The sequence below is a fragment of the Narcine bancroftii genome, chromosome 2 (genome assembly GCF_036971445.1).
Source record: "Narcine bancroftii isolate sNarBan1 chromosome 2, sNarBan1.hap1, whole genome shotgun sequence".
In the NCBI taxonomy this organism is placed as follows: Eukaryota; Metazoa; Chordata; class Chondrichthyes; order Torpediniformes; family Narcinidae; genus Narcine; species Narcine bancroftii.
This window is the reverse complement of record NC_091470.1, coordinates 43,874,266-43,891,604: the sequence shown is the minus strand read 5'-3', so window position 1 is coordinate 43,891,604 and position 17,339 is coordinate 43,874,266. Positions and strand designations below refer to the sequence as shown.

General features: G+C 40.8%; 1 protein-coding gene across 2 annotated transcripts in view; it reads left to right on the top strand.

Moving 5' to 3' along the window:
- Positions 1-17,339, top strand: part of cdc42bpb (CDC42 binding protein kinase beta (DMPK-like)) — a 224,763-nt gene that overhangs the window by 124,832 nt on the left and 82,592 nt on the right. For both annotated transcript variants that reach the window (XM_069916469.1, XM_069916470.1), the window contains exon 3: positions 8,989-9,072. In XM_069916469.1, the coding sequence (XP_069772570.1) occupies positions 8,989-9,072 (84 nt within the window). The remainder of the gene's footprint in view (positions 1-8,988; positions 9,073-17,339) is intronic.

Genomic DNA, 17,339 nt, shown 5'->3' with positions numbered 1-17,339 from the left:
GATGGCAGAATATTTTATCTACATTATTTTGTAGTTCACCCTCTCTACGGTTCTTAATCTCAAGTTCTTGATCAACAGAGCAGGATCTTTGTATACATCATCTATATTTTTGTGTTGTAACATAAACACCTTGTGCTTGGTACACACTTATAGATACTAGAGAGCTTTATTGCAAAGTACTTAACCAAGGGTGTTATATACGGCATGCAAGAACTCCCACACTTTTTAGTTCTTTCATATGCTCAAATCACATGAAAATATATTCTATAATATTATTAAAAATTAACCACCAGATTCATTAATCATTTATCTTTCTGAGCAATACAAAGTTATTACTCCAGAGGAAGGGTTCTGAGGGAGGGTTGCTTCCCCAAAATGTTATCTATTTTCTCTTTCCACAGATGCTGCAGACAGGCTAACGTCCAGTATTTCTTTTTTTTTGTTTCTGAGGAGTTTTAAGTTTTGCAAATAATTTTTCTAATACATGGTATTTTTGACAAGAATACAGTGAGTAATGTTTTTGTATGTAGTAAAATATGTACTCCATACTTGTTGTTAGACTTCAGTTCACCTTAAGTTTGTCAGTATCCTTCAACTTTTATTGCAATTAACAAAGTTATAAAAAACAAGCATTTTTATAATGTTATTCACAATCTTATGGTTTCCAAAACAATGCATCTTTTTGAATGGTAGTCATTGTTGTATCATAACCAGTCATAGCAGCCAATTTTTGCACAGCATTGTCTTACAGGATGTAATGAGTTGAATGTTGGAGGGCAGACCAGACTCGTGCATTCTTTAAATATATTTTTCTGTGGGAACCTTTGCATCTAGTTGAACAGATAAACAACGCCTGCTTATTTTTGGATAGTGCAAGATATTTTACACTTATTTGAGCTGACAGATGGAGCTATAGTTTTTGAGGACATCTCAATATAGGCCCTTAACAGTGTTCCTACAGTAATGATCTTGGATTATGTATTCAAATCTCTGGAGTATTTCATAAGACCACAACCATATAACTACTTGTATTACTGCTGTGGATTCCAGCTTAAAGGCTATGAAATAATTTATCTTTCTGAGCAATGCAAAGTTCTGGAAGGGTTCTGAGAGATGGTTGTATATGAAATGTACAATATAAATGTGCTGAGGCATCTAGTCTCCATCCTCCATCTCAACACCCTAACCTTGTTCCAAACATCCCTTGACAAAACTTATTTTGCAGTGCATTTACCTATTTTGTCGCTTATCAAATTGAGATCATTTTGATTTTCCCCAAACTGTTTTTATAGAGCACTGATATTATATTTGGATGACAACATCCACTCCTGGTAGGATTTTGGCATTTGAAAGGTTTAAGTTTCAGTTTATTTGTCACAAAATAACTATTACAGTGAGAAGAGTTCTCCTATGAGCAGTCTAACTAGTTATCTCCAACATGGAGCTGTTTAAAGAGCACAAATGCAGAGTATAGGATTGCAATGTAAAAGAAAGATTAATTAGCACCAAGCAAGGGCAACATGATAGCACTGTTCTGAGATTCATTCAGGAGCTGCAGCAAATCAACTATCTTTAATCCTGTTGGTGCATGCTTTTACTCTCTTAAGTCTTGTTGGAGAAGGAAGAAGAGACTGTGTCTAGAGTGTGATACATAGGCAGCCTTTCCGAGGCAGTGGGGGATCTAGATAAACCCCAGGGAAGGGGCATCTACAGTCGTAGCTGTAGAGGAAATATAGTAGGGAGCTGAGTAGCTATCCTTGAGGAGATCTGGTGTTGGCATGATTGAAGAGAAGAAGATGTTAATCACTTACACTGATTGTGCTCTGTTAGGTAGGAAGTCAGAGATCTAGTTGCAGAGGGGAATGCTGAGGCTTCGATCCTGAAATTTAAGAATGATTTTGCGAGGGACTATGGGATTGAAGGCAGAGCTGTAGTTAATAAACAATATTTTATGTTGTTTCTAAGAATTTGAGCTATGCTGAAATATCACAATAATTTACCACTTTGAGCATTAATCCAAAGCAGTGTCACTCCTATGAGTGTTAATTGTGTGTTGTCACATGATAGTCATTGGTCTGTACTGATCTCAGATAAGATGATGTGTAATCTTAACTGGATTGTAATTGTTTGATTTCGTATTGGTATGTAGTCCAGTTTTTGGTTTTCTCTCATTCTTTTTGACTCCCTCTTTCTTCCATCATTCTTCCTGCCCCACCAAACTTTTTGTTTCCAATGTAGTTTGCATGATTAGTTAAGTTAGTAGTAGTGAAATCAGTACTGGATGCTAACCTTGCCTGCTTCGAGGACTTTCCATGAGTGAATAATTTAAGAAAAATGTTTCTTTCCTATTGGTGTTGCAGCAAAAGGACTTGTGCAGAAATGACTAATGATAAAGTTCAGATTTATTATCAGACTTTTCTTTTCTTTGGCTTGGCTTCGCGGACGAAGATTTATGGAGGGGGTAAAAAGTCCACGTCAGCTGCAGGCTCGTTTGTGGCTGACAAGTCCGATGCGGGACAGGCAGACACGATTGCAGCGGTTGCAAGGGAAAATTGGTTGGTTGGGGTTGGGTGTTGGGTTTTTCCTCCTTTGCCTTTTGTCAGTGAGGTGGGCTCTGCGGTCTTCTTCAAAGGAGGTTGCTGCCCGCCAAACTGTGAGGCGCCAAGATGCACGGTTTGAGGCGTTATCAGCCCACTGGCGGTGGTCAATGTGGCAGGCACCAAGAGATTTCTTTAGGCAGTCCTTGTACCTTTTCTTTGGTGCACCTCTGTCACGGTGGCCAGTGGAGAGCTCGCCATATAACACGATCTTGGGAAGGCGATGGTCTTCCATTCTGGAGACGTGACCCATCCAGCGCAGCTGGATCTTCAGCAGTGTGGACTCGATGCTGTCGACCTCTGCCATCTCGAGTACTTCAACGTTAGGGGTGTAAGCGCTCCAATGGATGTTGAGGATGGAGCGGAGACAATGCTGGTGGAAGCGTTCTAGGAGCCGTAGGTGGTGCTGGTAGAGGACCTATGATTCAGAGCCGAACAGGAGTGTGGGTATGACAACGGCTCTGTATACGCTTATCTTTGTGAGGTTTTTCAGTTGGTTGTTTTTCCAGACTCTTTTGTGTAGTCTTCCAAAGGCGCTATTTGCCTTGGCGAGTCTGTTGTCTATCTCATTGTCGATCCTTGCATCTGATGAAATGGTGCAGCCGAGATAGGTAAACTGGTTGACCGTTTTGAGTTTTGTGTGCCCGATGGAGATGTGGGGGGGCTGGTAGTCATGGTGGGGAGCTGGCTGATGGAGGTTATCAGACTACATACATGACATCACATACAACCCTGAGATTCTTTTGCCTGCAGGCTGGTCAGAATTTCTACTTATTGATAGTTCAAAAAACTATACTCAAGAAATTATATCAATACAAAAGAGAGAAATGAGAGAATTGCAAATAAACTGCGCAATACAGAAAATAAATATTCACTAATAAATAATGTGTGAAGTAAGAGTCCTTAAACACCCTCATCCTACAGATTGGAGTCTGGACTAGATCAACTAGGAAATTCAGACCAATGTCAGGATGTAAATTTCAATTAGCACTGGTCCCATCAGAATATTTAACGGAATGAAGATCTACCGGGACCAATGCCTGAAGAGGGCGCACAAAATCAGTGAACCGGTGCGGACTCGAAAGGCCAACATGGCCTGTTTCCGCTCCGTAAACGGTTATATGGTTAAATGAGTCTCTGATTGAGTTTGTTGTTGAGGAGTCTGATGGTGGAGGTGTAGCAAATGTCCCTAAACATGGTGGTACAAGTCTTGTGGTACCTATATCTCTTTCCTGATGCTTGCAGCAAGAACAAAGCATGTCCTGGGAGGTGTGAACCCTTGATGATTGCTGCTGCTCTCTGACATCAACATTCCATGTAGATTTTCTTGATGGTAGGAAGATTTTTGCCTGTGGTGCACTGGGCTGTGTCAACTTTCTTTTGCAAGGCTTTCCATTTCCATTCAGAGGTATTAGTAACCCCCCCCCCATACTAGACCATGATGCAGTCAGTTAGTACCCTTTCCACTACACATCTGTACAAGTTTGTCAAAATTTCGATGTCATATCAAACCTTCGCAGACTCCTGAGGAAGTAGAGGTGCTGGTGTGCTTTCTTCACGATGACATTTGTGTGTGGATTCTAGGTAAGGTCCTCCAAGATAATGACTCCCAGTACCTTAAATTTGATCAGTCTCTCTACCTCTGATCCCTCAATGATCACTAGATCATATACCTCTGGTTTTCCTCTCCTGAGGTCCACAATCATCTTCTTGGTTTTTGTCAACACTGAGTGCAGTGTCGTTGTTGTTAGTACACCATTCAGCCAAGTTTTCAATCTCCCTCCTATATGCTGACTAATTCCCCCATTTTGTACAACCTTCTACCATGATATTATCAGCAAATTTGCAGATGGTGTTATTGTCATAATGAGCCACACAGTCATAGGTGTAAAGTGAGTATAGCAGAAGGCTTGGAATCCAGCCCTGTGGTGCTCCAGTACTGATGGAGATTGTGGAGGAGATGCTCTTCCTGATCCTCACTGATTGTGAGAATCGAACTACTATACACAGGATCCACTTACACAGTAGGGTATTGAGGCCCAGTTTTGAATGAATGATGGTGTTAAATGCGGAATTGTAGTTCATAAAGAGCATCCTGATGTATACATCCTTGCTCTCCAGGTGTTCCAGGACTTTGAGTTGAGCCAGTGAGAAGGCATCTGCTGTAGACCTGTTGCAGCATTAGGCAAATTGGGACTGAACCATGTTGCTGCTCAGAGTGTAGCTTATATGCTTCAACACCAGCCTCTCAAAACACTTCATCACTGTGAATGTGTGTGCCTCTGGTCAGTAGTCATTTAGGCAGTTTACCATACTCTTCTTGGGCACAAGTACTATTTAGGTCTGTTTGGGTACCACACCCTGCCAGAGTGAGATATTAAAGATATCTGTGAATATATTGGCGAGATGGTCAGCACAGACTTTCAGTTCTGGACCAGGTACTCCATCCAGACCAAATGCTTTCCTTGGATTCACTCTCCTGAAGGCAACCAGTACGTCATTCTCTGATAACTGATAGTAGAGGATCATCGGGGGCAAGGAGGTGCACAGTAGTTCTTCCTGCTTTTGATGGTCAACTCGGCAATAGAATATATTGAATTAATCTGGAGAAGCTTTGCTATCTCCTACTGCACTGGATTTGGTTTTGTAGCAGATTGTGAAGACAGTTTTAATAATGGAGAGATGCATGATGGAAATGACTGTTGGAGTGTGAACAAGTTTGGTGAAACGTCCATGAGGGTTTTAAATAACACTGAAATTGGTCGACAAAATAGTGAAGACATGGATTTCCACAATGTTTTGCAGGAACCAAATGAATTGCTGGCCAGTAGCAGTGTTCTCTATTGCATACTTTTGATACAATGTACAGTTTGTTCCAGCTACTTGATGAAGTGGTTAGAAATTTTATTTAAGAAGGAAATGAATTACAAATATTTACTACATTCCTGAGCATTTGGAAGATTTGATTTTGGCCTCAATGAAAATGAACAAATTACAAGGCTTCAGTCCAATATTTTTATTAATGGATCTGAAAGGTGACAAAACTAATTTTATGTGACATGAATTTCATATAGCACCAATAATGATTAATTAGCACTACCAACTAAAGATAAATTGGAACAGATGGTGAATGCCTAGTCCTTCTTTCCCAAATATATCCTATTCCTTCCCAGTGTACTCACTTAACTGGTGGCATACCGTGCAGGACTCCATAATTTGTTCTCTTCAGTGGCCTGGCTTCCTGTGGCATATTGAGGAAGCACCACCCTGAAAGACCTTGTTTTTTCAGCAATAAAGTGTTTTTTTAAATATATTTTCTGTCTCTTTTATAACCAGACATTAAAAGAACTACAAACAAATAATTAAAAGAAGTAGAATTATGTTAATTTTTTAAAAAATGTTAAGTTCTTTGGTTTAATGCTTTTAATTTTAAAGCTATATTAACATTAACTGAACTATATTGATCTAACAACTCTGAGGATCTGTCCTGGGGCCTCCATGTCAATGCAATCACAAAGAAAAAGCTCTCCTGCAGCTAAACTTCATGAGTAGTTTGAGAAAATTTGTTATGTCACCAAAAACTCTTGAAAATTTCTACACATGTACTATGGAGAGCATTCTGAGCATTCTGGGTTGTATCACTTGGCCCTTTCAAATTGCCATGTAAAATGGGGTTAACCAGGCAATTTGCTTGGTTGACGACCTAGCTACATGGGTATTTGAAAGGGTCCAACTGGGTCAACCCGGTCAAAACCCAAACGGGTCCCAGACCTAGCTCAGTGATGGTCAGGGGATCCAGTAAAACTCACCTGGGTATCCTATTCCGGCAAATTAAAAGAAGAAATCGCCGATCCAGTTACTCTGGTAATATCAACACATGCATGCATGCGTCACAGGGAAATCCCTGGCTGAAGTGCTGGTGTCACGAATTGGGGGGGGAGGGGGGCGGGACAGAGTGAGCCGCTGTCATGAACGGGGGTGGGGGGGAGTTGTTGCTGCCGCAATTGGGGGGCGCGTGACATGCCGCTAGCACAAACACCACTCTAATTCGTGGCAACAGCTCAATGTGGGAGCAATGACCATCTTCTTTACCCATGATCTCCTACGCTGCTGTAACTACTTGACGTAGAGGATTATGGATAAGGAAGAGGGCTGTTACTCCCGCATTGAGCCGTCGCCTTGAACTGGAGCGGCACAGTGCGATAGCAACCACCCCACCTCCCCGGTTCGCGGCAATGGCACATTGCTGGGGGTGGGGGTGGGGGGGGTGGTTTACTGATGGCTGGGAGTGCATGCTGCACCCACAACCCAGTAATTGTCCTCAGATCCCAGGAGGGCTACCTGGCTGCAGCAATTTTAAAACACCTACTATGTTCTCTTTACACTCCTTCATGGGACGGAGGTACAGGCGCCTGAGGGCAAATACCAAGCGGCACAAGGACAACCTCTTTGTACTGATTGGTCTATTTTATATTAAATTTTATACCAATATTTGCCCTGTGATACTGCTGAAAAACTGAATTTTGTGACGTGTTCATGACAATAAATTCTAAAAAAATATTTTTCCTCTTAACCCAAAGCACTACAAACTCCTTAGAAAAAGCAATGGGATATCTATCTATTCTATCAACAAACTGACAGACTATGCTTTCTGAATCTATCTTGTGGCTCTCTGAACTTGAATGTAGATTTTGATATGAAATGCTGTTGAAAGAGCTAAACATCAATGATTCCAATTAGCCAGTGAAATCCAGCTCAGCAGAAGCTGCAAGTACCCATATTCAAACAGCTTTTTCAATTAATAAAGCTTGAAAAATGGAAATGTTGCAGCCACTTAACAATTTTGGGTGTAACTCACAAAATTCTCTAGACACCGTGGTTGAAGTAAAAACATAAGATGCTGAAGAAGCTCAGCAGGTCACACAGCATCGTTCATGTAGCAAAGGCACAAATTTATAACCAATGTTTTGGTCTTGAGCCCTTCAACAAAGTATTTAGATTATCAATAAATAATCTGGGATATTGCTCATAGTAAATAAATAAATGCTATTTTATGATTTACTTGGAATTGGGTATAATCAGGACAATTGATTTAAGTCACTGAATAAGCTAATACTTTTAATTGGTGTAATTCTAGGTTTGGCACTCGAATAGGATTCCTGTAAAAGTTTGGCAATGTGGGAAGTCCTATAGCCTGGAAATCCTGCAATGTAAACTCTGAATTTTTGTTTTTGCAAATAATTTTGAAAAGTAACTGAGAGGAAACTGCCAGAAGCTGACGAAAAGTAATCCACCTGATTGACAAGATGCCAATGAGGCACCCTGAACAAAGGGATGCATTACACATACATATACAGATGGTCCCTGATATACATCCGAGTTCCATTCTGACCGACCGGTTGGATCTTGAAATGGAGGAAAGTCGGACACGTGTTACTCCAGGCTGACATGTTCTTAAACTGGAGCAGTGGCGCTTTGTCTACGGCCCAGCCTGCCCGGTACTGGAAAAACCTGTTGCATACGTACCTGGCCTTTATGCACCTCCCCACCTCTAACACCAGGTCTGCCACCGCTCTCATGCCCTGAAAATCGAATACATTTAGCAGCAGTGGAGTCATGGCACCCTCCTGGCCCATGGCCACTGTCATGTTGGTCCATCAAAATAGCAGCCCCTGAATCTCCAGGACCTGACACATAATTTTTATATTTACACACATTTTTCTCTTTTTTAAAAAAATTAATACAGTATTTTTTTTCTGGTTATACATATGGATAGTTAGTTGTAAGTTGCATAGGTCATAAGTAGGGGACCAGACCACCTGTACCGCACAATCTAGTGGAACGCTTGACAAATGTGTCATCTTCAAGCCTGGGAGGAGGCCTTTAAGTGAATACTTCAGGCGGGCATGAAATAATTAATTATTCAACGGTGCTCATTTTATAATTTATATTATTTTAAAAAACAGATTTTTTTTTTCTCAGTGGCTAAATAATTGATAACCAGACAGTTAGATGCAAGATCTTCTGTAAGTGAGCCAGTAACAATACAAGGAAAAGCTTTGGTTGCAAATGAACGTTTAAGGTTTGGATTACCTTTCGCAAAACGGTATGAAAACAGATTCATTAATCGCTTTCGAAAGGAATGGGATATTCTGGATACGGAGAAAGAAGCAGGGCTAACTTGAATAGTCTTTGAAAGAACATGATGTGTATATTGTACTGCACTTTGACATTAATGGTAAGCACTCTAATGTTTGGAAGCCTATGTGTAAGTTGTGCAACGATACTTTCCAGGGTGAATCATTGTTAAAGTAAATACCTATTCTAATTTTAATTAGGAATAAGAGGCAGATCTGTAAGCAGTTTTAAAATGTAGCTTACGCCTTTTTAGGTTGCAGTGGTGAAAATGAAGAATACTGAACGTGTCTATGCTATGAAAATACTCAATAAATGGGAAATGCTGAAACGTGCTGAGGTAAGAACGTCTTGAATGTTTTTTTTATATTTCACATTTGAAGATCAGTTACTTTTCAGGACATTTCAGAAACTTGTGTGTTTGAAATTTTTCCCAACGTGTGTGATGCTACAATATTTTCAGATGATGGGGTGGTGAATTGGATTAGTAAATATGCAGACGATACTAAGATAGGTGGAATAGTGGATAATGAAGAAGGTTTTCAAGGATTGCAGAGGGATTTGGGCTGCTTAGAAAAGTGGGCTGAAAAATGGCAGATGGAATTTAATGCTGATAAGTGTGAGGTGCTTCATTTTGGTAAGAAGAATCAGAATAGGACATACGTGGTAAATGGGAGAGCATTGAGGAATACAGAAGAGCAGAAAGATTTAGGAGTAACGGTACATCGTTCCCTGAAGGTAGAAACTCACGTGAATAGAGTGGTGAAGAAGGCTTTTAGTATGCTGGCCTTTATCAATCATTGCATGGAATATAGGAGTTGGGAGGTGATGTTGAGATTGTATAAGACGTTGGTGCGGCCTAATTTGGAGTTCTTGTGCAGTTCTGGTCGCCTAATTATAGGAAGGATATAAACAGAGTGGAGAGAGTGCAGAGAAGGTTTACCAGAATGTTGCCTGGGTTTAAGCATCTGGAGTATGGGGAGAGATTGGACAGATTGGGTCTTTATTCTTTGGAGCGCAGAAGGTTGAGAGGGGATTTGATAGAAGTATTTAAGATTATGAAAGGGATAGACAGAGTGGATGTGGATAGACTATTTCCGTTAAGAGGAGGAAAGATTAAAACAAGAGGACATGAGTTAAGAATTAAGGGGCAGAGGTTTAGAGGTAACATGAGGGGGAACATCTTTACTCAGAGAGTGGTAGCCGTGTGGAATGATCTTCCGGGAGAAATAGTGGCGGCGGAGTCAATTGTATTATTTAAGAAAAGGTTGGACAGGTATATGGATGAGAAGAAGATGGAGGGTTATGGGCATTGTGCAGGGAGGTGGGACTAGAAAGGGGTGTTTGGTTCGGTGCGGACTAGAAGGGCCTAATGGCCTGTTTCCGTGCTGTAATTGTTATGTTATTGTGTTTTCATGCCAGCATTCCAACACGAACTTGCTGCATTTTTTTGTAAAAGTCATCACTGTGCTGAAATTCTTGTAAGAAACGTAACATTTTTAATTTCAAGGACATATTAGATGTGATTTATTATTTAGACAAATACAACTTCAAAGTGTTTTGAGAAAGAGATTGGAAGGCGCCGACAATGAGTTCACTTTTATTCTTCCAAAGTGAAATGTGGCTGTTCCCTATGCCATAGGTGCTCTGTGGTTAGTAAAGGATTATTTAAGGTGGTATGTGAGTGGAAAGAAAAAGGTTGAGAACCACTGTTTTAAGAGATCTGCCATAGCTTTTTCTGTAATGATCCTCAGTAACCCAAACTTAGTAAAATGATAAATTATGTTGTGAGCCACATAATTGAAAGTCCACTGTTTTTTTTAGAAAAGGGCTAATCTGCAATGAAATTCTTTATTTCATCTTGTGATCAATTGACATCTTTGGTCCAATCACTGCTACTCTTCTTGACACTGATGTTATTTTTCAAGTGAGGTATCTCTAGAATTGATATTCGATAGACAAAGTTTTCTACTCTCCCATTCATGATTCTTTGGTAGATCTGGAAAGGGTATGGCATAACGTTACTCATGTATATGCTCCATTCTTTCCCAAGCATCAGCCATGATTTGAATGATGGTGCTGACTCAATGGGCTAAATAGCTCAATTCTGCTGGGAAGCCTGGTGATTCTAGCACTGAAACTCCTGTATCTCTTTTCAGATGGGTGTAACTGAAAGATATTGTGCGCAGTATGGTAGGAATCCTCAACCATTTTGTGAACCCTCTTCAAACAACGATCCTGGTAGATCATGTCGATTGTGGGGGGTGGGGAGAAGGGGTGAGACCCCAATGATCCTCTCTGCTGCTCTAATGGTCTTGTGCATTGAATTCCACTCTAATGCACTACAGTAAATGTACCACACTATGATGCAGCCAGCCACTGTGCTCTGGATAGAGCAGTTGACAGGATGGTGACCAGTAGTCTTTCCCGCCTCAGTCTTCTCAGGATGTGCAGTCGCTATTGCGCCTTCCTGACAAGTGAAGTGATGTTGTGTGACTAAGATAAGTCACTTCTTAAGTGGATTCTGAGGAACTTGGTGGATTCCACTTTTTCCACGACCAAGCTATTAATGTGTAGTGGAGGGTGGTTGTCCCTGGTCCTCCTGAAGTCCACAATCATATCCTTTGTCTTGTTCACATTGAGACTCGGGTTGTAATTCTCGCAGCATTTCACGAGATTTTCCACTTCTTTGTAGTGCAACTCATGGTTGTGCTAATGAGGCCAAAAGCTGTCGTGTTGGAGCTGGATTTGGCATTGCAGGCATGGGTCAGTAGTGTGAACAGGTGCTGGCTAAGCACAAACCCCTGAGGTGAGCCAGTGCTCAGTGTGACAGTGCTTGAAAGACTGTGGTCCTTCCATTAGGACGTCCAGAATCCAGTTACAGAGAGGGATGTTGAGTACCAGCAAGGACAGCTTCTCCACCAGCCCCTGGGGAGTCATTGTATTAAATACCAAATCAATTAACAGCAGCCTGGCATATGAGGTGTCGTTCTCCAGGTGAGTCAGGACAGAGTGAAGGGACAAGGCTATATCAACATCAATGGAATGGTTCCGTCTGTAGATGAATTGAAATGGGTCTAATATCTCTAGGACGTGCACTTTAATGCGTTTCATCACCAGACCTTCGAAGCATTTCTTAATGGTGGACGTCACTGGCATGGAGCAGTAGTTGTTGAGGTGTATTACTGTATCCCTCTTTGGTATGTAATGAATTTGTGTTAATATGAATCCTTAGTTTAATGTTAAAGTTACATTTTATCTAGATATGGTTTAATAAGTTAGTTTGGGTGGTTATAGAGGCACAAACACAACACATTAGCATTTTAAACACACTTGGTTCTTTGAGATAGAAGAAAGAAGCCAGTTTGGATGCTGATTGAAGTTAGATGGTTCTTGAGATATTGGAAACAATAGATGTTAGTTCAGAAGCACCTGTATAAATATACAGCCATTTTAGTTCTGAGGAAAGCAGACTTCTCAGAGACATAAGTGGATGACTGCTTTTAGCACATTTGTGTCAAAAGACCTTATGAGCTTCAAAGACAGAAATTATGTCACATGAGAAATGGGCTGGAAATATATTATCGAATTCAGGTTATTTTAGTTTGGAGGGGCTGAAACCTTGTGAAAGACAGGGTTGAGTTACAGTAACCAGAATAGGTGCTGTTATGTGTTACTTCTGGGGAAAGGGGAATACAGAATAAGTGACTTTTGAAATAAGGAGGACCACTTCGCTGTCTCTTTGGAAAAGAGGACAGAATTCTACTAGGTCCATTTTTGTATGGCTACTTCGTTTAACCCTTGTCTGGGTTTGTGAATTCATCATAGAAGAAAATAGCCTCTTTGAAAAGAGGGAAGATTCTTCGTGTGGAAAACTGATTCGGATTCCAAAATCTTCAGTAAAAAGAAGGTGGTTTGATCCTGGGAAGACAGGAATTGTATTCTCCTTTTCATAGGAGATACATTGGTGGTTCAAAAGATGGTCACTTCTATTGAAAGAATATCTCTCAAGACATCTCATCAAAAGAATTGTGAATAAAAAGGCCTGAAGATATGATGTTTAAAAGCACTTTATAATTATTTCTGAACTGAGAATTTAAGACCTTCAGGCAAGACTAAAATTATGCTGAAGTTTTTAAATTGACCTTTCAGAGTGGGACTTTAATTACACACACACACACACACACACACACACACACACACACACACACACACACACACTTTACATTTGCTCATAGTGGAGTAAAATTTAGAGTTAAGTTTAAAGATAAGGAAGAAATGTAATGTCATTGATAGTTTAATAAAAACTATTATTTTGAATTTACCATTGTCTGGTGAATTTTCCATTGCTGTTCCTTTGTTAGAGCTAACAAAGTCCCTTTCGTCCCAAACAAAAATTAAAAGGGTGGTTAGTTTGTAACATGTACAAGGATGATGCTGGCTATTTTGAAACCCGTGGGGATGATGGACTGCGTTGAAGATGCCGGTTAAGACCTCTGTCAGTTGGTCTGTGCAGTCCTTCAGTACCCGACAAGGTATATTCTGTTGTTCCTGTCGAACCGTGCATTGACGATGTTTGGTCCACCTGTTAAAGTCTTGATCCCTTGCCACATGTGCCTAGCGTCACTGGTGCCATGCAGCTTTCTATGGATCTTCTGTGCATTCCCACGCTTTGCCTTCCGGATTGCACGGGAGAGTTCAGCCCTGGCTGATCTTAGTGCCATTTTGTCTCCTGTCCTGAAAGCAGCATCACGAGCTGAAGAAGTGCCCAGATTTCTGATTAATACTGGTTGTGAAACATTTAATCTGTCAGTCACTGAGCTCTGGTACTCATCGACGTTTGCATTTCCATTGTAGGTAGTCCGAGGTCTCAAAGCATTCCTGTAGCAATACTGTAGCCTCCTACTAGCTAAGTCCTGATCTTCCTACCAACTGGCTTAGTTCATATTTCCAGTGATCTGTAAATTGGGATTAGCAGGACTGATATGTGATCCGAAAATTCAAGGTGGGGATAAGGGGCAGCTTTATATACACCACGAGCATTGGTGCACACCTCATCCAGGGTGGCTAAGTTGACATGCTGTTGAAACCATGGTAGGACTGTTTTCAGGTTGGCGTGTTTGAAGTTGCCAGCTACAATTATGGCATCTCTTTTCTGCTTCAATGTACTCACGTCTTTATCAAGGTTATTTTCGTTTGTGAGCTATTACATAGCATCACTTGTCATTGAAGAAATGCAAAAGGACAAAGCAGCTTGATAAACCATTTTTCCATAAATTACTAGAGCTTTTAATTAAAAATGGCTTCATTAAATGCTTTCATTAATCAAGGGAACTAGTTTGCATACTTAAAGATTAGGTTGTGCCTGGAAAGCCATTACAAATTTTATGAATCCATGAATAATGTATATTTAACTGTCCATTGCCGTGTCCTTTAGTTGCACAATTTCTCGAAGGACCTTGAGACAGAAATCCATAAGTTTAAGACTGTTAACTAAAATTGACATTCATAGATTGATCTGGCCTGAATTGAGCTACAGGATGCAGAATAGGGTTAAAAAAAAATGATGAAAAGCAGGGGGGCGGGGTGATCTCTGCATAGTTGTTGATTGCCTAGCATTGTAGAGCATAATCCTACGAACAATTGAATTATTTTTTCCCCTAAAGTCAACGTAAATTATTGGTATTTGGTTTCCTCTGGACCGTGCAAGAATGGTGCAAGTGAGAAAATAGTAAATAGTTTATCAGCTGTTTATCCTTTTGAGCTTCGTCATTGACAAATGATGCTAAGTAACAGCTCACAAATGAAAATAGCATTGACAGAGGGGTGAGTACATTCAATCAGAAGGCCAAGTGCCTCACATCTTTTGTGGGAGAAAGTGTGGGAATTCATCAGAAAGGAAATAGTGATGAGTATTTAGAAAACCAAGCAGAGTTGGCATGTTTTATATGAACATTTAAATCGGCAGGAGTAGGCCACGCAGCATCTTGAGCTTGCTCCACTGTTCAAAGTTCAGATTTATTGTCAAGAGTACATGCATGACATCACATACAATCCTGAAATTCTTTTTCCTGCAAGATAGGAAGAATTTCTACTTATCAATAGTGCAAAAACTACTCAAGAAAAGATATGTATACAAAAGAGAAATGTAAACAAGAAGGAAGTACAAGCAAAATGTGCAATATAGAAAATAAATGCTTAATAATGTGCAAAGTCGAGTCTTTAAATGCGTATCTGATTGAGTTTATTCTTAAGGAGTTTGATAGTGGAGGGGTAGCAATTGTTCCTGAACCTGGTTGTATGAGTCTTATGGCACCTGTACTTCTTTCCTGACAGCAGCAGTGAGAACAGAGCAGGTCCTGGGTGGTGTGGATCCTTGATAATTGTTGCTGCTCCCCGATGCCAATGTTCCATGTAGATGCTCTCAATGGTGGGGAGTTTTTCCTGTGATGTCCTGGGCTGTGTCCATTACCCTTTGGTGGGCTTTCCCCCATACCAGGCCATGATGCAGCCAGTCAGCACACTTCCCACTACACATCTATAGAAGTTTGCCAAGGTTTTCAATTATATGCCATGCCTTAGCAAATGAGTTTCTTTTGAGAGAATGTGGAATAAAGATGTCCAAAAAGATTGCTAAATTAGGGCAAAGGTCAGATGAGGTCATTTTTTTCTGACAAATTTCTCAAAATTTGGAATTTTCTTGGTGGAGGCAGAGTTTTTGTACATTTCCAAGGGAGAGCTGGATAGGTTCCTAATAAGCAAGGGAATGAAAGGATACTGGGGTATGCAGGAATGGGAAGCTGAGGTAGAGAGTTTTGTATAAAAGGAGGCAATTAGTCAGCATACAGGATGAAGATTAAAAACTTGGCTGAATGGTGCACTAACAACAACCTCGCACTCAACGTCTCCAAAACCAAGGAGCTGATTGTGGACTTTGGGAGTTGAAAATTAGAGGTGTACCATCCAGTTATCACTGGGCGAATCAGAAGTGAGCAAATTTAAATTCCTGAGAGCCACTATTTCGGAGGACCTTTCCTAGACCCAATACCCGAATGTCATCGTGAAGAATGCATGGGAGTACCTCCATTTTTTCAGGAGTTTGCGGAGGTTTGATATGACAGTAAACCTTAACAAACTTCCACAGATGTGTAGTCTCTCCCCAGAGCCCCTGACTCCTTTGTAATTTCATTGTCTGTCAATGGAGAAATACGAGATTATTCACCCTGATGGGAAAATAGAAAAACAGAATATTATTTAAATAGTGTGAGAATACAAAATAATCTTGAGAGAGCTATGTATCAAGAAATACAAAGATTACTGAGAAGTCTTATAGAGTGTTGACTTTATTGAAAAAGGGATAGAGCTCAAGAGAAAGGGAATAGTTGTCGAGGGTTTTGGACACATCACGCTGGTACTGCATAGGTTTACACTCTTTTAAAAGAGTACGGAAGGTGTATGGAACCTTGGTTTTCAAGAGATATTGAGACCCTGGTTAAGAAGAAGAAGAACGCGACCATTAGAGGGCGCCCAAAATCAGTGAACCGGTGCGGACTTGAAAGGCCAAAATGGCCTGTTTCCGCTCCGTAAATGGTTATATGGTTATATAACTGTCAGACTCTTGAACACCCCTCATCACACTAATTCAGGGATTATTACAATACATACCTTTTATCCAGGATTCCGAATACCAGCAACCACCAAAAACCAACACTATTTTTGGTAACTGACATCTGCTCATCAAATACGGTTTTTACACAAAAGTAATGTTAATTTCCCGTAATAAATTAGAATACTTAACTCTGGAATGGCCGTTTACTCAGGCTTGAGTTGAGGTGATTTCAGAGATGCGTGATTTCAGAGGCTGGATGTTTCAGGTGGGGGTAGGTTGAATTAAATATACCTGAGTTTTTATAATGTTGTGCAAATATTCTCCATTTTCAGAGGGAGACCCCGTCCCCTCCCCCGTGGGTGCCCTCTCTTACCTTCGGCCCCCAGCAGCCAGTGGGAGAAAAGTAAGCTTAATGCGGGATCAATGAGTATGCCTGGCTCTGGCAGAATGGTTCCAGCTGCATGGGAGATTATGGGTAATGAAGATAGCTATTGCTCCCACATTCAACTGTTTCCGTGAGCAGGTGCAGTGCTCCAGTGAACTCTGGGCTCGGCAGCATTGCACCCCTGATGTCGCATCAGGAGTTAGATGGGGGGGGGGGTGTGATGACAGCCAGGGGGGCCGACCTGGGGTGGGGAGTGCAGATGATAGGCGGGGGGGGGGGTGGGGAGGCGACTGATGGCTGGGAAGGACAGATGCCGAGTGCTGGGGCAAAGCATTTGCTCATAGGGATCACCATTTTAAAACTATTCTGAAATTCAGAAGATTCCAAACAACAGCGGGCGTCCAGACCCGACAATCCCAAATAAAAGGTTATGCACCTGTACCACAAAATGCTGCTCTTCACTATTGCTAGATCACTTTACACTGAGATATGTAATTTTTTTTAATTTATTGTTACTTTTCAGTTCCATTAAGTTTATCTTTGAAGTTTTTTTAAAGACCCATTCAGCTATAGCAATTAAGAATATTAACATCTACGCTGTAAATTCCAATAA